General features: G+C 43.3%; 2 protein-coding genes across 4 annotated transcripts in view; both read left to right on the top strand.

Annotated features, from left to right (window-relative positions):
• Nucleotides 1–21,532, top strand: part of LOC308308046 (partitioning defective 3 homolog B-like) — a 438,220-nt gene that overhangs the window by 193,116 nt on the left and 223,572 nt on the right. The window contains exons 15-17 of one of the 3 annotated variants that reach the window (XM_080753414.1): nt 1,058–1,163; nt 2,074–2,273; nt 9,353–9,397. In XM_080753414.1, the coding sequence (XP_080609540.1) occupies nt 1,058–1,163; nt 2,074–2,273; nt 9,353–9,397 (351 nt within the window). Of the gene's footprint in view, nt 1–1,057; nt 1,164–2,073; nt 2,301–9,352; nt 9,398–21,532 lie in introns of all 3 variants that reach the window. The other 2 variants (XM_080753413.1, XM_080753415.1) reach the window with 2 other exon arrangements.
• On the top strand, nt 13,566–14,108 carry LOC308308089 (ferritin, heavy subunit-like; the record flags this gene model as incomplete). Its single annotated transcript, XM_080753458.1, has 1 exon — nt 13,566–14,108. One exon carries the CDS (start codon nt 13,566–13,568, stop codon nt 14,106–14,108), a length of 543 nt encoding a protein of 180 aa, XP_080609584.1.

Raw genomic sequence — 21,532 nt, 5'->3', positions numbered from 1 at the left:
TTGACCCTCTTCCCTGCCACCAGTGAGTGCTTTACAAAGTAAGGGAGGGAGATGTGGATCAATAGAGTGAAATGGAACAGTTTCTGAACACATAATTATAATTAGTAGAGCCTGACCGATGCCGGATTTTGGGGTCTGATCTCAATCCTTATTTTGGAGAGTCCCAGACCACCGATTTCTTGCATGTAGATCTGCTATTTTCACAATAGAACCGTGTTAACAAAATGTAATTCCTCAAGTCTTACAACTCCAAGCGCTTGTCAGAGTGAGTGGGTCCCCAGTTCAAATATGATTATTTTGGGGGTCGCGGCCTGAAAAGGTTGAGAACCACTGAGTTAGAGGAACAAAATGATATCCCTGTCCATTCATTTCAATAGGCTGCTGAACATCGTGACTTGAAGCAAATCAAACTCAGGTGTTGAAAATACTGCTGATTACACATCAAAATAGCAGGCAGTCTCTGTGGATGCGGTGTGCATGTGTTTGCGCATTGCCTTCTGGGGTGTGTGTGTGTGAGAGTGTGAATGCATGCGTGCGTGTTTGCCTATAATGACATGTCCACATTAGTTGGATGCGGTTAAAACTGGGGATACGCCGGCTGCATATTTGCCGAAGCTCACAACGCGAGGCGTTGTGAGCTTGTAGATCTGCTATTTTTGGCAAAGAGGTTTGGTATAGAGGGGAAAAAGAGTAGACTAAGTACGGAGTGAATGGTCAAGTTTAGTAAGTATTGACGGTTCAAGTGGTTAAATATCTGACAAATTGACATGAATCCAAAATACACTGATGATTGTGCTGTCAAACGATGAAACTACAGTATATATGCTCCATCTCTCTCTCAGCTAAGGGGTCCTTGAAAGGGGGCCTGAAAACGTTGACCCCTGCTCTACTCTACTGCATCAAAGCCACGCATTTCATGCTTGTAGATCTGCTACTTTTGATGCTTTTGAATTTGAATCCTGAAAAGTGACAGTTTTGGACATACTGTACATGAAGTTTCCACCGGACAGAGAAGTTATCTGATTGGTGTTTTTTTTTTTTTCTTTTCTCCATCTAGTGACCAATGGGAGTTATGATCACATGGATGAGGAAGAGGATGAGGAAGAACTGTCTCGACATGAAACAGACTTCAGCTCCAATCAGCACTCCTACCTGCAGCACAGGTGTGTGTGTGTGTGTGTGTGTGTGTGTGTGTGTGTGTGTGTGTGTGTGTGTGTGTGTGTGTGTGTGTGTGTGTGTGTGTGTGTGTGTGTGTGTGTGTGTGTGTGTGTGTGTGTGTGTGTGTGTGTGTGTGTGTGTGTGTGTGTGTGTGTGTGTGTGTGTGTGCACGCACAAGATAATGCTGTACTTTTCAGAGCCTAAAGTCATTTTATGTCCCTCTGCAGTTTCTCCTTTTTTTTCAAATGCCCAGACCCCCAAATACATCTAAGCACGTTTTCTCTTTGTTCTTTTTTGCATTTGTATCAAAATTACAAAAGTATTAGCAACAAAAAGTTCCAAAAGTAGAAAGTACTGATTATGCAGAATGTGCGACGCATTGTGAGCTTATAGATCGGATATTTTCAAATGGCCAAAATCTAGGGCTGAAGTGGTTATGCATGTTTTGTAATAATAATCAAAATCTACAAAAAGTATCTAGTAACTAAAGTCTTCAAACAATTGTAGTGAAGTAAAAAGTACAATATTTGCCTCTGAGATGTAGTGGAGTAGAAGTAAAAGTGTTGAAAATTGGAAATAAAGTACTATAGTAAAAAAAGAACATGCTTAAACATTTTACTTGAAAGGTAGGGTGAGTGATTTCACTTAAGCTTCAGTTTCAGTTTTTGTGTCGGTGACTTCCTCCAATCATGATCAAGTGGGGGCGGGCCTTGGTCCGCCTAAGGCCCGCCCCCACTCGACCCTGATTGGAGGAAGGCCCCACTCTATCCTGAATGGAGGAAAACTTGTCACCCAACAGTTTATGAAACTGTTTTTTTTCTCCTCACAGGAGAAAGTACAGTACTTGACAAAATGCAATTGGTTACTTTACGGCACTGCTAATGGGATGTCGTGATGACTCTGGTTGTTTTCCAGGGAGAGCTCCCTGACCCCGAGCCCAGTGGGGGTCCCCCGTGGCAGCCCACAGCCAGTGGGAGTCCCCTGTGGACGCAGCCCACAGCCAGTGGGAGTCCTCCGTGGAGGCAGCCCACAGCCAGCGACCCAGAGCCTGTCCCAGAACCACAGCCAGCAGCGGCACTACCAGCACGTCAAAGCCTCCAAGAGCATGGACCTGGGTACGACCCCGAGCCAACAGCACACTGGTGGGGAGTCCTTTCTACACGTGTACCGCCTGCCCGCCCGCCGCCCGGTGGCTGCATGGCTTCTCTCTACGCCAGTGTTTCTCAAACGTTCACATTTCAAGGTCTCCCCTTAACTCTGGCCGTGTGGTTCCATTTGTACACTGCCAGAGTTACAGACCTCTATGGTTCAATTTAGACCCCCCTAAAGGAACCCACAGAGTCCCTGGAATCCACTTTGAGAACCACTGCTCTACACCACCTTTTTGGTGCTTGCTAGCATGTTGGCATGTTGCTCAAAGCCACATATGCAGACGCGTGTCAAGCCTTCAGGCTTGTCTACCGGTATATACACATCAGACAAGTCTGATTTACGAGCACACAAAATCAACTAAAAGGGCGATTAACTCAAATTAACCGGCATGTACTGTATGTACGCATGTTCAAGTTGATGTGTGTGTGTGCCTGTGTGTGTGCCTGTGCGCGTGCTTGCACGTGTGCATGTGTGCTTAGAATAATATGCAAGCGAGACTGTTATTAATAAAACATAGACCTAGGTAACATATATCCCTTTTGCCATCATGAAATATTAAAGATTACATATTCTTTTCCTTTCTTTGAATAGAAATGCCAACAAAACAAAATACTTGCAGTATACTGGTATTACCAGAGAACGAGAGAGAGATAGAGAGAGAGAGTCGGGTGGACAGACAGACAGACAGACAGACAGGCAGACAGGCAGGCAGACAGACAGACAAACAGGCTGCTGACGAGTCTGAATAGTGGTATTGTGTAACCAAAAACTAGAGTGTGGCAAAAAGAAAGAAAACATACCTATTTTAAAAATAGGGCTTCAAAAATGTTACATTTTCATACAGTATGTACATAAAATGTTGTCTCTGCCGGCTGGAAATCTCATACTGTTCAAACTAAAAAAAAAAAGAAATCTAATTCAAAAGTAGCAGATCTACAAGCTTTCGAGCTACTTTTAATGCTTTTGTGTGACGCTGTAGTGTGATCACACAAGTTGTGCATTAAATTACGAGAAAAACACAAAAAGTTAGAATATGGAGATAAGAGGTTTCTGCCCAACAGTGACGATATACATGTCACATGTAGATGGATTGAGATGCACTCGGCACCGGTCTGGAATCACATTAATCTGAAAAGAATGTTTCAGAGGCGGAGAATAAAATATGCATAAAAGAAGTGAATATGAATAATGTGAACGCTGTAGGGACACCTGGGGCCCCACATGACGTCCCCGAGTCTGAAGAAGTGTGAACCCACAGAATTGATACATACTGTATCGTCACATCTTCAGTGGTAATGGAACAAAATGGTCACAGCAACGTTCCTCTCTGTATCATTCTATCTCACAGAGAGACGCTTCATGCTCCACTTTGACGCTATTCAGTCACACTTTACGTCTGTATTTACTGTATTTGTAGCATGTTTCAGCTGTTTAATGTTTCGCTATGCCTTCACTATGCCTACCTGACGTTGATTCCTGTGTGTGTGTGTGTGTGTGTGTGTGTGTGTGTGTGTGTGTGTGTGTGTGTGTGTGTGTGTGTGTGTGTGTGTGTGTGTGTGTGTGTGTGTGTGTGTGTGTGTGTGTGTGTGTGTGTGTGTGTGTGTGTGTGTGTGTGTGTGTGTGTGTGTAAACAGCTCATTGTATGAGAAGCCATTGCCTCAGCCATCCTGTTAACTCATTCGCTGCTTTTTAAAAATGGCCACTTTCAGGCTGAACTGCCATATTCTCCATAAGAACAATAATAATAATAATAACTAGTAAGATGCCTCAGGGCGACATGCGACGTCGCACCAATGCACGCCCATGCACAGATCATGCACCACGTGTGTGCATGCCGTTCACAGCTTTCAAACAAAAAAAAATCTGCTTGGAAATCCGTTCAGGCATTCAGGTGATCATGCCTAGTAGATAGTAAAAATAGTAAAAAAATGTGTCCATTATCAGTCACGCCTGTGCATGTGCGAACGCATACAGTGTGTACACACACCTGCAAGCACACATTAATTGCGTGGATGACTCAGTCCGTGCGTAGCATGTCATTTTTTAAATTGCATTTTCCTGGCCTTGGAAAGTTTTGGAAAAATCATAAATGATCTGTAGAGCATAAAGTTTTGGAACAATCATTTTAAAGAGACCCACATTGATTACGGGTAATGTTGTTTGTTATTATTAATTCTGAAATATGATTGCAGCAGCCAGCCAGAGACTGGGATTAGTGCTAACGTGGGATTTCATTTTCTTTTCCCACGTTTCCATCAAGAGCAGTCATTCCACCACATGAACCCTGGGGTCTCGATGTTGGGCATGTCTTTATAGGTGAAAATACAGAGATAAAAAAATGCTTAGGCATATTAATAATTAATACTTTGACATGTATGGTGAAAACGGACCATCTACAAAATAATAAGGTTGTAATCGTTTTACTAAGGGTTATATTTGTTCTATATTCTTCAAGTTGTAGGCATTATGTTTTCCATTATTATGTTTCAAATATTTTTATTGTTAAGCACAGGATAAGGCATACATTTCCATGATTATAGCATGGACATTTGGCAAAACATTATAAGAAAGTCATGGACAAATCAAGAAATTTAATTGGTAAAAACTTGAAAGGATCGGTGACCCTGTAGAGCAGGATGAAAGCAATAATTCTGTTCTTAGAAGTTGCATGACGGTGCTCCAAACTCTATGGTGATGTCATCAGCTTTGGCACATAGATCAGACCATCCACAAGCACATGGTTTGATTCTTGCCACACAATTTCACATTATTGTAGGCTTAAAAGTATTGGATTTAAAGAAAGAACATTGTACCCGCCTCTTTCCGGGTGGAAACCTCATATGTCCAAAACTGCTTGTTTTCAGGATTCAAAAATAGCAAAAGTAGCAGATCTACAAGCTCAAAACTTGTTGTTTGACTGCAACTCCACTTGTGTTTTTTTGGTGACCCTGTGTGTGTGTGTGTGTGTGTGTGTGTGTGTGTGTGTGTGTGTGTGTGTGTGTGTGTGTGTGTGTGTGTGTGTGTGTGTGTGTGTGTGTGTGTGTGTGTGTGTGTGTGTGCGTGTGCGATATTAGTAGCACTACATTACAGGTTTGAATAGGTTTTTTATGCCAAATACATTGTGAAAAGCCAAACTGGACATTTGAATTAGTGATCAATCATACTGTAAAATTATCATACAAATACAATAATTATCGTACATCTGGCAACATTTGGGCCAGATAAGCCCAGTGTTGATGGGCAGGACCTTGAAATAGGGCTGTGACTTATCTTCTTATCGAACATTCTACGCAACACTTTTCCGATTAATCAGATAATCAAGAAGCTCAAATTGATGTGAAAATATTCCAATAGATTTGATTATGATCAACTAAATCCCTTAGTCTTATTAACCACTTGCCCTGTTTTATACTTAGTTGTACAGCAGCGTCATACAAAAATTACTTAAATAGACAATCCACCAGGTCGACAATCGTGTCGCAGTGTGACGTGTTGTGTGTGTGTGTGTGTGTGTGTGTGTGTGTGTGTGTGTGTGTGTGTGTGTGTGTGTGTGTGTGTGTGTGTGTGTGTGTGTGTGTGTGTGTGTGTGTGTGTGTGTGTGTGTGTGTGTGTGTGTGTGTGTGTGTGTGTGTGCGTGTGTGTGTGTGTGTGTGTGCGTGTGTGTCCCTGTCATCCTGTCTGTGTGTATCAGTTGAATGTACCAAGACTAAATAAACCAAATGGTTAATTGCAGTGTGTGCTATACAAGGATCAAATGCCATGCCATTTCCAGACGATGGAAATACAGTGGGTTTTATATTCTTTGAGCCTGAGTGAACCAGACTGAATACATTTAGTCTCATTCTTGAAAGGCTCTGGCGCTCTAGTCATGTGGGCATCCTAGAGAGACAAGTCTGTGATCAACAGTCCCACCCAACAGTTCAACAAATATTGTGGTAGTAGGTTTTGGTCAACCCTTAGCTACACAACGTCACATTGAGCTCCAGTTGTCCGACTCTGCCTGTCTGTAAATGACGCACGGCCGAATCATGATAATAGCGTACCACTGCTTTATGTCAAATGTAAATGATAATAATAACCACTTGCCGCAAAAGACATACATGCATATACAGTATGTGTGTGTATGTGATATACTGTCCTGTATGTGTGGGCTGTTCTTTTTTAGGGTTACTGTTTGTCTGACCCTGTATTTGTGTGCCTGTGCGTGCGTGTGCGATATTAGTAGCACTACATTACAGGTTTGAATAGGTTTTTCATGCCATGGGTCAGTTATATGATTACATTTTATTTATTTAATTTGCCCTGATTTAATTTTCTGTCCATGACCCCATGAAATATTTAAGAGGTCCACCCACTGCTTTTTCCTTTCTCTCTATAGCTTTCTTTCTCAGCCGTTTTAGTTGTCTCTCCCTCTATTCCCTGTCTCTCTCTGTATCTCTCTTTCTCTCTCTCTGTGTCAAGCTGTTTTTTTTTCTGTATTTCTCTTCTGTCCTTTAACTTTGTTGTTTCGTTTTAAGGTTTATTACTACGAGAAGCAAACACATTTCAAAACAAATTTACCTTGACACACTTTTACTGAACAGAAGTCAGACAGCCAATATATATTTATCTCAGCCTGTGTGTGTGCGTGTGCGCGTAATGTTATCTTTGTCAGAACCAAACATCCTCACATGGATAGGGAGAAGAATTTGGAAATTGAGGACATTTAGCTCATTATCACTTTTTGAGAGTCTTTTTTTTTTAAAGTTTTAGGACATACTGTATGTTTAGGTTTTTGACTTAGCATTAGAGACATACAGGGAGAAAAGGAGGGGGCCAAGTACAGATCCCTGGGGGACTCCGGTTTGGAGGGTGTGGGGGGATGAAAGCAAACCTTTCCACGAGACCTGGTAGGCCCGGTCAGGTCCTGGTAGGTAGGAGGAGAACGACTTTAGTGCCGTCCCGGTGATTCATTGGTCAGCAAGGGTGTCCAGGAGCAGCTGGTGGTTCACTGTGTCGAATGCCACTGATAAGTCCAGAAGAATCAGGACTGCAGAGTGGGAGGCAGCCTGGGCAGCATGGATTGCTTCTGTGACTGCAAGGAGTGCCGTTTCCGTGGAATGGGCCGGTTTTAATCCTGACTGGTTCGGATCCAGCAGGTTGTTCTGTGAGAGATGGAGATAAGAAAAAGCTGGTTAGAAACAACACGTTTGAGCCATTTAGAAAGAAAGGAAAGGAGTGATACTGGTCTGTAGTTCTTGACATCAGAGAAGTCAAGAGTTGTTTTTTTTAGGAGTGGCGATACTCTGGCTGACTTAAAGGCAGGCAGATGGTCTCTATAATGCCTATAATACAGATATACAATCATTTGCGTGTTTGTGTGTGTCCTTCCAAGTACGTACTGAACATGCAAGTGTGTGCATGTGCTTGTCAGTGCTGTGAGTGTCATACTGTACAAGTCGCTAATCCTGTGTCCATATTCTATATTCTGTGTTGTTTCACTCCATTACACCGAAGAGACACAATGTGAAGTTTCCTAATGGCATCCGCGTGGGTAGTGCCTCACACACGTGGCAGTTCCAACTCTATGCTGAAGTACACACACTCACATGAACACACACACACACACACACACACACACACACACACACACACACACACACACACACACACACACACACACACACACACACACACACACACACATGTGCTAGGCTTCTGAAGTAGTCATGTTGGTTAGCCACAGACAGATGCTGCTAGGCACACACACACATACTGTACACACGCACAAACCGCAGAACCCCAGCAATAACATGGTTTCACACAATAAATAGTTTACTAACATTCCTATAGTGTGTGTGTGTGTGTGTGTGTGTGTGTGTGTGTGTGTGTGTGTGTGTGTGTGTGTGTGTGTGTGTGCGTGTGCGTGCGCGTGCGTGCGTTTGTGCGCCCATAACAGTATGTGCAGGGGTCTTGGCACAGCCATATACCAGCCAATGTGTTCCCAGTTAACTGAGGCCTGGTTTGTGGGCACTGGGCGGAGATCAGAGGCGAACAGCGAGAAAGTGAAAGGGTTAAGGAGGGAGAGATGGAAGAACACGAAGAAGAGAGGGAAGGGGACAAATGGAGAGACTGAGGGAGAGGGGAAATGGCAGAGGGAGGAAGGAAAGGAGAGAATGGTGGTGGAGAAGGAGAGAGGGATTGGTGGGGGAGAGGGATTGGGTGGGGGGGACATGGAATGGAAGTTTGGATGTTCAGTAGAACAGGGCTTCCAAATGTCTTATATTTTTTTTGCCTCAAGGACCTCTTCCAATATCCAATACCTTAACTGTTCAAATATTCATCCACCATTAACCACCCGCAAATTATACAATTACTGTCTTTATACTAGCCTAATTAAGTGACCGATTAAATATTTATTGATTATTTCCCACCAATGTATATCAAATTTTACTGTCTTCATACTTGCATAATCTGGAGATTCGATATTGTTGTCCTTAAACTGACATTAACATAAGTATGCATGGCATGCATTTCATCATGTCTGAGCCATAATTATTATTTTCATAATCACTGATGTCAGCCAGGTGGCCAGCTTTAGCATACTGATACTGGTATTATCTAGCATTATGCATTCATGGAATGGAATGCATCTCATTGAGCCGTTGATTACTGTAGACGTTTTCTTTTTCTGAGGGGGGATTACTGTAGACTTGGGGCCTATTGGGGACATCACATGGTGTCGTGTGATGTCACTGGTAGACGGGTTTCTGAACTGCCCACAGTCCTCCTATGAGAGACTAGGTGCTATTTTACTATGAACATTATTTAGGACCAATTATATGAAGAAGACAGTGGTGAAGTCGTCCTTTAACCACTTAAACCCCTTATGGTTACAAAGATACAAAGAATTTAATTACAGGAGTATTTGCAATGAAACACACTACATATCAGCAACAACACTAAAAGCAATAGTAGATACATTTAAAGGACAACGCTGTAGGTGTGCGTGCGTCTTCGTTTGTGTGATCCAGTATATTAAAACGTGTTTCTCTCATTTCAGTGGCAGATGAGAGCAACGTGGGATCCCTGGTGGGCAACAATACAGGTGAGACGCACGCACGCACGCACGCACGCACGCACGCACGCACGCACGCACACACACACACACACACACACACACACACACACACACACACACACACACACACACACACACACACACACACACACACACACACAGACACAGACACAGACAAACATTCACAAATGGGTCTCTCTGTGACAAATGAATCCATCAATGGCCATCTGCCCAGCAAGGTGTCTTCCATGATGAATATACAGCAAGGTTAAACTCTGTCCTCCAACGAGGGAGGACAATGTTAGATGGAAGACACTTTTAAGTTCATTTATACAAAGGGGAAGGAATTTAAAATACACAAAGACCATTGCAACAGCAACACAGGTGCGAGAGCAAGACAGAGAGATGGAGAATAGAGCAGGCAGCACAGAGGCTTGGACGCTCAAGCCTCTAACATAGTCCAGGGTGAAGAGCTATTCACTTCACCGCGGTGTAGTTTCCTAGCTATCACCTAGGCTTTGTTATTTGCAAACCGCTCCTGTAAGTGGCTGTGCGTGTGTCCGTAGCCTTTTTCCTCAGCGTTTTGCCATGGTAAAATGTGTGTGCGTAGCATCATGTTTGTCTAGTGATGTCATATGTCGTATGTCTGTAGCCTTTTTCCTCAGTGTTTTGCCATAGCAAAATGTGTGTGTGTCCGTAGCTGTGCGTGTGTCCGTAGCCTTTTTCCTCCGCGTTTTGCCATAGCAAAATGTGTGTGCGTAGCATCATGTTTGTCTAGTGATGTCATATGTCGTATGTCTGTAGCCTTTTTCCTCAGCGTTTTGCCATAGCAAAATGTGTGTGTGTAGCATAGCCTGTACATCCTAGACTTAAATCCTAGTCTGAAGATGTTATGCAAGCACGACCACCGCTCACTTCACATTGGGTGTTATTTTTAGGTGATAGCTAGAAAACTACACCGTGGTGAAGTGAATAGCTCTTCACCCTGGACTATGTTAGAGGCTTCACTCTCTACGAGACCAGTTCCACAGGCCGTCTACCAAAGTAACGACCACTAACTTCAACCCACGTGCATGCATGTCCTGTCCATATCATCGTTCATGTACTGTACGTGCATGTGGTCCGGGTCTGTGCACCCCTGCAGTATACAATCAGCCATCATCACAACCAGATGAGTGGTCCTGTTGATTTCCTGTCTCTGGTTGTCACCAGTCATACACACACACAAACACATCGTGTGTGTGCATGTGCGCAGCAATGATGGACTGTGTGTAGCAGTATGTCAGAGGTACAGCACTGATTCCTGACCGCTTCTTTTCACACCAAGACTCAGTTTACCACCCATATGTGACTCCTTGACCTCTGCCATTTAACTTTAAACAAACTTACAGTAAACCATAGTCTGTTGTCGGGCAGAAACCTCTTGACTCTTAGATTTTGAGGGAGGGGGGGGGGTCCGAGTCAAGACAGAGACCAATGGGGGTCGCGACCAAGTCAAGACCGAGACCAGATAAAACAAATTAAATTACAAAAAATATATAGAAAACTATGGGTTTTCTTACTAAACCATTAACACACATCATCTAGTAATTCATCAATGAAAAGCACCAGATACCTCTCTTGTAATGTTAATAATGCGCATGGGCTCCTCATAATATGAGTATACAATTATTTCATTGCATTGTCTTGACTCTTGACTTGAGTGGACTCGTGGGGGAAGAGTCCTGAGTCGAGACAGAGTCAATGAACATTTGGACTCGAGTCCTGACTCCAGACGAATCATTGGGTAATTTAAGGAGCCCATTTCTACTATCGCAAAGGGAGGCGGGACTATGAAGTTGCGGTCCAAATCGTTAAGCAAACAGCCGTCGGCGACAGGGTCCCACCCCTTTTACTGAACGCTTTGGTTCCCATGGCGACGCGTCTACGCAGCAGACGTTGTAGACGCTACGTGGAAAGCTAGCTCCTGCCGTAGTAGAGACGGCTGCGGCAGGTTGATCTATCGAGCGCTGATCATTTCCGGTTACCGTTGTCATCTGCCGTAGCCGTACAAAGCTTAAATAGCCTATTGACTCGAGTTCTGCAAGACTACCCCCCGTGCACGTGATCTCCATGCCGAAAATAGCCGCTGTCATTTTCCAAATACTGGCTGCAGAACAGGGACTCCAGGGTTTGATGTGGTGGTCTTTTTTTCTCTCGCTGTACAGTATGTCATGATTTACATGGCCCTATACACCGCACTGCAGCCATCTCTCTATCAGGGCTCTGGTGTATTATGTACGCACACGCACGCATGCACGCACACACACATACACAAGTTCAGTGGCGTTCCTCTCTGCCTCGGCCTTTAAGTTGTTCCTTAATTTGAGCAGAGTGGAGATGAAAGAGCACTACATGAGGACCAGAGAGTGATGAGATCTCCTCTTCTGGAGAGCTGAGAGAGAGAGAGAGAGTGTGTGTGTGTGGTGATGGTGGTGGTGGTGGGGGGTCGATAGCTACTTCCAGAGGACAGGGAGACAGAGAATATCGTTGTGTCGGAGGCAGAAACCTCCCAACTCCTTATCGTCGTTGTCGGGTGGAAACCTTGTATGTCCAAAACCGTTCCTTGGTCTTATTATTATTTTAAAAACGCTGTGCGCTTGTAGATCTGCTATTTTCACTACTTTTCTGCAACGCTCTTCTATGATGAAGCAAGGATTTACTTTACGAAAGAACATACTATTTTGAAACTTGGAGATACAAGGTTTCTGCCCGACTGTTACGATATTCAAACTTTTTGTGTTTTTATAACTTTTTGTGTAATTTTGAGCGGTGTTGAAGACAGCAACAGTGGAATAGGAGAGCCTACAGAACCCTGTTCTTAAAAGGCCAGAGACTGATAGCAAATTAAATCAAGCTATCTCATTCTGTGTCTCTCTCTCTCTGCCTTGAAGTGTCCTCTACTTCATTTGCACATGACTTCAAGTGCACTCTACTTGTTTTGCCATCCTTGTCTGTCTGTCCTGGGGTTTTATTAGTACAGTATTTTCTTAGTTTGTTTTATTTTCACTCAGTCTTGTCTCTTGTCTGTTCATCTTCAGCCACGTTAGTTTCTCAACATTTATGTTACAGTTCTCTCTGTGTCAAAAGATGCCGTTATTGGTATTACCTGCATAATTGCATTATAATGATGTAGTTTTAAAAAAAGTCATATAAAGGCCGATATATTGGTCTGCCTCTCAGTACACCTGACGAAGGCCAAAATGTTGTGTTTATATGTTTGGGAGCAGGGACGTGCAGAGAATGTTAGAGAGGCAGGGGCTGAAATTTCTAAAAGGGCCTTTCGGTGAAAATATCGAAAATAGCAGGTCGGCTATTTTCGGTGCTTGATATCACACTGAACTAAGTCAAGAACATAATCAAGTCAATACTGGAGATGTGTTGTACTGGTGCATGGATTTCTACATAGAGAGGGCAGAGAGGGAGAGTTTGGACAAGGCAGTTATCTTGAATGCTGCCTTCAGGTATGGCATGGGGCATTTGCATTTCTTTCACCATAGTAAAAACTGCATTCATGGTCTGGAGAGGTGTTACGACTCAGGATAGGGGTCCCTAGTTTGCTGTTGGCTTTGTACCCCCGGTTTTGCGGGTCGTAACCTTTGATGTCTATGTGTGCACGTGGCTGTTTGGGAGCATTAAGACGGTGTGCAGAACCTTTCCTTTTCTACTGGCTCTAGAAGGTTACATTGAAATGCAGAGGATCCATTGCCATTTATGCAGATAAGCATGCCTGTGCAAATCGGCATTATTGAGCATGGTTAAGCATTGGCTTCATGCTAACGGTTTGTGTTGTGTTTTGTCGTCAGACCAGAACTCGGCTCAGCCTGTATAAGGTTGTCACAGAGGTCTAGATGAAGACTCAAATCAGATTGTTGGCGCACAGGGCTTGTTGATTCATTTAAAATGGCGGTCCTCTACCCATCCACCATGTGTATCACAATTTAACAGATTGCATTGATCACCAGACCACCAACAACCAATCAGGAAACCACCATTTACGGATCTATCTTTGCTCATCTTGGAGGCAGTTTCATCATATTTAATCAAACAGTTGCTTCTCTGCCAACAACGCAATCGTATCTGAAAGCTAACAGGTGACGCGGTAGCTTTTTTTGGCATTGGCACAAGCGGAACCGGCCAACAAGTTCGCCGAGTCATGAATTCCCAGGTGAGACAGGACTACCACGAGGACTGTGAGGACGCCGTCAACAGGCAGATCAACCTGGAGCTGGAGGCATCCTACGTCTACCTGTCCATGGCGTACTACTTCGACCGCGACGACCAGGCGCTGCCCAACTTCGCCCGCTTCTTCCGCGAGCAGTCGGTCGAGGAGCGCGAGCACGCCGAGAAGCTGATGCGGGTGCAGAACGATCGGGGCGGCCGCATCCTCCTGCAGGACATTCGGAAGCCCGAGAGGGACGAGTGGGGCAGCGGCGTCGAGGCCTTAGAATGCGCGCTCCAGCTTGAGAGGAGCGTCAACCAGAGCCTGCTCTATGTGCACAAGATCGCCACCAAGCACAACGACGCGCACATGGCCGACTTCATCGAGACGTACTACCTGCCCGAGCAGGTGAGGTCCATCAAGGAGCTGGCGGACTGGGTGACCAACCTGCGGCGCATGGGAGCCCCGCAGAACGGCATGGCCGAGTACCTGTTTGACCAGCACACGCTAGGCCACAGGGGCAACAAGGAGAGTTGATAAATAACCTCTTCAGTCACGCAACAAATGCTATGGTCCATGTAAAAATGCTACAAATCCAAAAATAGGATATTTTGTAAAACTTCATTTTGTTCTGTAATATAATTCAAAAATTTAAATAAATGGTAAAATGGTAAATGGTGCATTTATATAGGGGCTTTATCAAAGGCGCTTTACATAGATTGTGCATTATCCCTTCATACACATTCATACACCGATGGCGTAGGAAACCATGCAAGGCACCAACCTGCTCTCCGGGAGCAACTAGGGGTTCAGAGTCTTGCTCAGGAACTCTTCGACACTAACTCTGGGGGAGCCCGGGATCGAACTGGGAACCTTTTGGGAACTTTCTGTGTTCTAATGACGGTTTCTCTACCCCTGAGCCACTGCTGCCCCCAAAACTTTCATATATTCTAGATACATTCCGCAGCAGTGAAATATTCAAATCCTTTTTTTTTCTTTTTTTTTTTATGGCATAAAACTCATGAATATCAAAAAATCGAACCTCGGTTCGAAGTGAAGCGGTGATTTTTTATTCTATGTGTTCTAGAGCTATGAAATCTGTCTTCTGGATCTATACATTCTGTGTTCTAGATCTATACTTTCTATGTGCTTTAGTTCTATATTTTTATGAATTCTGAATGAATGATTTTTTTCCGGAGGGCCAAATTGTCATGTGAAACTTGACCAATCCTCAATTCTGCATGCACGCGACATGTACGGGACAGACGAAGCCTGTTCATTCTGGACTGGAATGACCATATATGGACATGTACAGGACACACAAAGCCACTCCTTGGAGGCAGCTTTCACCTCTTCAATAACTCAAACTATTACAATATTACACAAGACCAGTGTGAAGTTTCCACAGTCAGTGATGATTTGGGGTGCTATGGCATCTGCTTGCTTTTTTACGCAATATTATTTTTTATTCTCACTGTCTCTCACTAGACCGTTTCCAAATGGACCCTTATGGGTCTGTAGCAGAGAGCGTACAATTGGAACCAAATGGACGTGTAGTGGAACCAAATGGACCCTTACACGTCCATTTGGTTCCATTTGTACGCTCAAGAGTTTAAAACGAAATCACACCCAGTGTGAAGACGTGAGCGGTGCTATGTATGAATTTATTTCATTATGCGTCCCTCGAAGTTTGGCCAATTTGACCCTGGACAGATATGAGCCAGTCAGGTGCTCTGAGTCTGGGGACAAACAGACAAAGCCAGATGTAGGAGCGGTTAGCACCGCTCAATAAATGTAGTGTAGATTTGGGTCCCAGAGATCAAACTAGTAATGCAATTCTGGGAAATTGCGAGTGTTCTTGCCTATATAAAGGCTGGATAGCCAAAATGTCATGTGAAGCTCGACCAATCCTCAAGCTTGCACCACTCCTCCATTGAACTCAAATGGCTTCCTCTATGGTGACGTCACCGAGAATGCTGCTTCCTTATTGGCTATGAGTTTACACTGAACAAAATGATGACGTCACTCTTGTGTTTTTCAAGGGTTTCCCCATTGGATGACGTCACCGAATGCTGCTTCCTGATTGTCTACGAGTTTACACAGAATTGTGTACAACTATAATGTGTCGCCCCTCTGGGCAACCACACTATCAAATGGGGATCTGTATAACTTGCGACCGAAGGTCGCATATACTCTGAAGAACCGTGTCGCTTGAGTGTCCTTCCTTCCTTCCTTCCTTCCTTCCGTAACCTCTGTGATGTCAGTGTGATGTCAGCGAGTTGTGACATCACTTCCTGTACAGGGCGGCTACACGAAATGTGGATAACACTATATATGGAGATAGTCCAGTCCATCATGTCATATGGGACTACCGTCATAGAAAGCTCAACGTTGGGCATTTGGACATATACATGGAGAAATGGAGCAAATCTGTTTGGCCTAAACATGGTGATGTGGATAACACTATATATGGAGATAGTCTAGTGTATATCAAACTGGGGTTCCTTGAAATGGAACAAGATTGGTCTATATTTATAAATAATTTCTTGCTTTCAGTTTCAATATATTTGAAGCGGGAGTGGCTTTGTGTGTCCCACGTCCATATATGGTCATTTCAGTCTAGAATGAACAGGTTTTTTCAAAAACAAAATGTGTGTTTCATGTCCATATATGGTCATTTCAGTCCAGAATGAACAGGTTTTATTAAAAACAAAATGTCTGTCACCTCATGTCCATATATGGTCATTTCAGTCCAGAATGAACAGGTTTTATCTGTCCCGTATGTCCAGAATATCAGTCCAGAATGAATAGGTTTTTTCAAAAACAAAATGTGTGTCCCATGTCCACATATGGCCATTTCAGTTCAGAATGAACAGGTTTTATCTGTCCCGTACGTCCAGGCCTATCCAGTCCAAAATAAAGAATTGAACATTGGTCAAGCTTCACATGACAATTTGGCTCTCCAGACAATACTATACTAAGATTCACCGCTTCACTTCGAACCAAGGTTTGATTTTTTATTATAAGGAAGACCTCACAAGCATACACAAGACACCACTACTACATCACAAACTTAACAATAGACCATGAACAAAAAACAAAAAACTACTTGCTTTCATGGATTACGTTTTAAAGCAACAGTTACAGTGTGAACCTCTCATATTACCCTCTTCTCTCTCTTTCATATCTACGGTACAGATGTGCCATTGGCAAGACAGGAGATTTTTTGTGGATTGGCAGAACATTGAGCTTGTAGATCAGTTATTTTTGCTATTTTTATGACCTTCTCTGACTTCGAAGTTTAAATCTACAGTACCTATGAAGGTGGATTCTGCTTTTCAATGGAAATGGAGTGGTTTCTTGCCATTAGCGGGTTTCTGCAAAAATACGCTACATTTTCCAAAAAAAAGTGAAAGGGGAAAGAAAAAATGCATTTTAGGAAAATTTTCTGTAAAAGAGCAGTACAGCCTGAAAATGTTAAAACGGCACAATATGCATTTGAATGTCTTCTGCCATCTCCTTGTTTGACTTATTACCTGTAGTGCAATAAAGATCTGACGGGATTCAAACCCAGGCCGTATGCAAACAGAACGCAGAACGCAAACACGGAAAATATACACAAGGAATGCAGATTAAACAGAAAGTGTACTAAAAGCACAGTGAGAAAACAACACTCAAATACAAACATGGGAACAAGCTGAGGAATCACGGACACAGTACACACTATGAACCAGCAGGGAGACAGTCAGTCAGCAGCACAGGTACTTAACTGCATAGACCCAAGGGATAATTAACCGGTTAGGCACGGGTGGGCTTCAAAGGTGATTCAACTCAGGAATCAAGGGCACTTGCATGGGAAGGAGGGAGGGTGGCAGAAGAGAAAAGGGAGTGGCGGAGGCAGTGACCGTGACACAAGATCAATCCTAGATCTGTAAGTCATGCCCTGAAATTCTCTGCACTCTGGAAGTTCTGCGTCCGCTTTGCGGTGTGCTATGGCAGCAGTCAGGGACGTGCAGAGAATTTTAGAGAGGCAGTGGCTGATACCACACTGAACTAAGCATAAAAAGCGAAATGTGGAGTACAGCATGGATTTCTACACGGAGAGGGAAATTCTTTCAACATAATATGCTGCATTCTATTCATGTTCAGGAGAGTTTGGACAAGGCAATTCTATTGAATGCTGCCTTCATGTGTGGCATGGAAAGAGAGCATTTGCATTTCTTTCACCATAGTAAAATCTGCATTCATGATCTGGAGAGGGCACTTTTTACAGACTGGTAAAAGGCTCAAGCCTCCTTTGATGTCTATATGTGCACATGCCAGGCAGCAGTCATAGTCAAACCTAATGAATGGAACCCTTTGGATTCTGAGAGGACGATATTAGTTGATCTCCATAAGGCAGTGGTTCTCAGTGGTTACTGACCTGTAAGGGTCCATTTGCTTCCTAACTATCAATAATTCTCTAGGACCCCTGGAGGCCTGGACCCCTTTGAAAACCACTGCCACAAGGAGTGAAGTAGTAGTAGCCTGCCTGTCACTTTTGGAGCAACAGAAAGTTTCGGTTGTTTGATTCAAGGGATTTTGTGTTTTGTGTTGTTTTTTAATGTATTGTAATTTGTACTTTTTAAAGTTTTTTATTAATGGGTTTTCGATTATTGTTTGGACCCAATGTTTTATACAATTGTGTCAATAAAGTAAACTAACTAGTCATGATTTAGGGCTAGAGACCCGCATAAGAGAACTTAGTTTTTAGATTTAGTACTAGGCGGGGAGAGGCAGTGATCACATTCTCATTTGCTTACATTCTAGTGGTGAAATTAAGCACAGATCTGCAAGCTCACAACGCATCACGTCGCATAGATACTGTAGTTGTGCTACTCTTGAAATGGTCCTTAAGTGGGTAAACTGTTCCTCATTGAGAGCCAGTGCCCCATTGCATCATTTTAGTCTGCACGGTTATTTTCCACCTGCACATCTCTCGACACCCATAATAGACAAACTCCAAAGACTGGATCTGGAGTTGTTCATGGTTACACAGTGCAATCTGTGTTATTTCCAAACAGTTACCCTGGAGCCTTTGTTCACTGCTCTACCTGTTGAATGTCCAGCACACCCATTAAATGTTTAAAGGACCCCATCTTTTACCGCCCCCTCCCCCATGTTAATTTCAATTCTTTTCCCTCCACTTTAGCTTGTTTATGTGTCCCCCATACCTGTTGCTTGTCGAAGTCTACCCTTTTATAGAGCCATTAGGACCGCAGAACTCAGAGTGACAGAGTTTTCCAAGTCTAAAGCTGTTTAAAACACTTTCCTTTTTACTGTGAGGCATTATTATTGTCAGAGAGAGAGACAGAGAGAGAGAGTGAGACTGGTAAGCTTGGAGCTGAGGAACAATGACTTATGGGAAAGCCGTTTTCACTTACAGGAATGGTCTTCCATCCACACCCTAAGAAACCACAGACACACACACACACACACGCATACACGCACGCACACCCTATTACCCTGTGTAGTAATGGAAAGTCACCATCACACTATGGAAAATGTGAACACAGGAGAATTCATATTATATTATAATTCTGCTGAATTTGAGATGCCAAAGTGACTGCATACTAGGGAGCCCACAGTTGAGGGTTTATTTGTGTGTGTGGTGCGGTGCGTGTGTATGCATTATAGTGTGAAAGAGTTCACGTGTGCATGCACGCACACAGTACATGTGCATTATGCACGGTGAAAACGGTTGAAGAAAACCCCTTTCAATAAATGTAACGTAACACTGTGATTAGGCCTGACAAAATCCCACTGAAATATTTAAGCCATTAAAACCCGGAAAAACATCTGCATCATTTTAGATTTTAACTATATATATATATATATATATATATATATATATATATATATATATATATATATATATATTCATTCATTCTTTCATTCATTCATTCAGGGGGTCCTCGTGCAGCTAAATGATTGATAGTTAGGAACCAAATGAACCCTGTGGGTCCATAAGTCAGAGAGTGTACATATGGAACCAAAAGGTCCTATAAAGGTACATTTGGTTCTATTTGTACAACTAACAGGGCTATATTAACACTCGAAAGATTGTGTAGTGCACTTGTGCCTTTTGTTACTGTGCGTTATTTTTGTTAGAGACATCAGTCGCTGTACCGCAGTGTGACAAAAAGAGAGCTGAGCCAGAAGGCAAAGCGCTCCTACTCTCACCTATGGTCATGAAGTGTGGGTCGTGACCGAAAGAATAAGACTGCGGATGCAAGCGGCGGCAGCGGACACAATTAGTTTTTCTCAGAAGGGTGGTCGGCCTCTCCCTTAGAGATAGGGTTAGAAGTTCAGTCATCCGAGAGAGACTCTGTGAGTAGAACCGCTGCTCCTTGACTTGGAAAGGAGCCAACTTGGTGGTTCTGGCAACTAGTAAGGATGCCTCCCGAGCGTCTCCCTAGGGAGTTCCTCGCTGCACGTCCCACTGGGAGGAGACCGCCTGGCAGACCAAGGACCAGATGGGGGATTGGAATGTTGCAAATGGAATTATGTTGGCTAACCGCAGCAATTTTATAGAATTTTGCATTAGATAACTGGTTAAAAGAAGAAATGCTTGTATTGGAGAAAAGACTGAAGTATATAAGAGGAACCAGTGGAGGGAGAGGTTATTTCAACACAGCACAACATTAGTCATGTCTTCATGTAATCAAAAGTACAGTAGTAGTCAGTAGTGGTTTAAGTGGATTATGATTATAATAACTAAGCCTGAGCCTCTCAAAACAATATGCGGCAGAGTGTCCGAATAAAACAGTAGTAGAGGCGATAGAGTGACAGATCAAAGATCACCGAAATAAACAATACAAAATAAGCATTTGTCATAAATGTGTTGCAGCATGGGTTTAGGACGAGGCCAACGTAAATACACAGTAAAATGGGTAACTCCCAAGTGTTGACAAATGTAACCACATGTGGTTATATTTGTACACTCAGAGTTCAACTAGAAAGTGCTGTGGGCTTACTGTGATGTCATATTGACTGGCCTATCCGACCCTGTCCGCTTCACGAATCTTTTCTAAGCTTTCCGCCACATCTGTGCCACTTGGCCAGTATAAGTCTGACTGGCAAACCTACCGTTGGCTTAAAAACCCATTTAGGCCTAGAATTATTGACTGCTTTAACCAGTGAAAAATAGCAGATATACAAGCTCACAGCGCGGCACCGAGTGCCGCGCTGCGAGCTTGTAGATCTGCTATTTTTGAAAAAGTCGTGAAAATGTGTGCAAATCTTTGAATTTATGTATTTTCAAAGCGAACGTTTGTAACTCAAATTTTGCTTCTGGGTGGTCCCTGAAACTAGATATTTTGAAACGGGGGTCCGTGGCCAAATAAATATCATTTTGGGGGTCCTTCACATGATATGAAAAGGTTTGAGAACCACTGACATAGTAGTCTCTCAAGAACAGACTAACTGAGCTCCAGTTAAGTGAAAAGGACCTTTTCTTTGACGATGGCTGGCCAGCTTGCTGACATAGAAACATAGGTTTTTTCCAAAAATCTTAGAAGGATTCAAAAGACACTTATAGAATCGGGTCAAAATTCGAATTTTCACGATTTTTCAAAAATAGCAGATCTACAAGCTCGCAGCGCGGCACTCGGTGCCGCGCTGTGAGCTTGTATATCTGCTATTTTTCAATAGCTAAAGCATAAAATAATGAAACACAAATTGTGTACCCGTTCTGAATGGGTTAACTGAACGCCGCTTTGCCAACGTAAGTGGCAGCGTGTGCAAGGGAACAGAATGTACAAGAGCTGTGGTCGAGAAGTCGGACGAAAGCGGGTATGAGTACATTAGATATACAGTACTGCTGGTTATAGCACAATGGGTGGGCCATGTATTCCCGACTTGCAGGGCCCTGGGTAAACCTGATAGAATAATAAATAGTGGAATTAACATTAGTGGGCGCC

This window comes from Nannobrachium achirus, assembly GCF_963921795.1.
Source record: "Nannobrachium achirus genome assembly, chromosome: 22".
In the NCBI taxonomy this organism is placed as follows: Eukaryota; Metazoa; Chordata; class Actinopteri; order Myctophiformes; family Myctophidae; genus Nannobrachium; species Nannobrachium achirus.
Note: the sequence above shows the minus strand (reverse complement) of the source record. Positions and strands in the feature narration are given on the sequence as shown.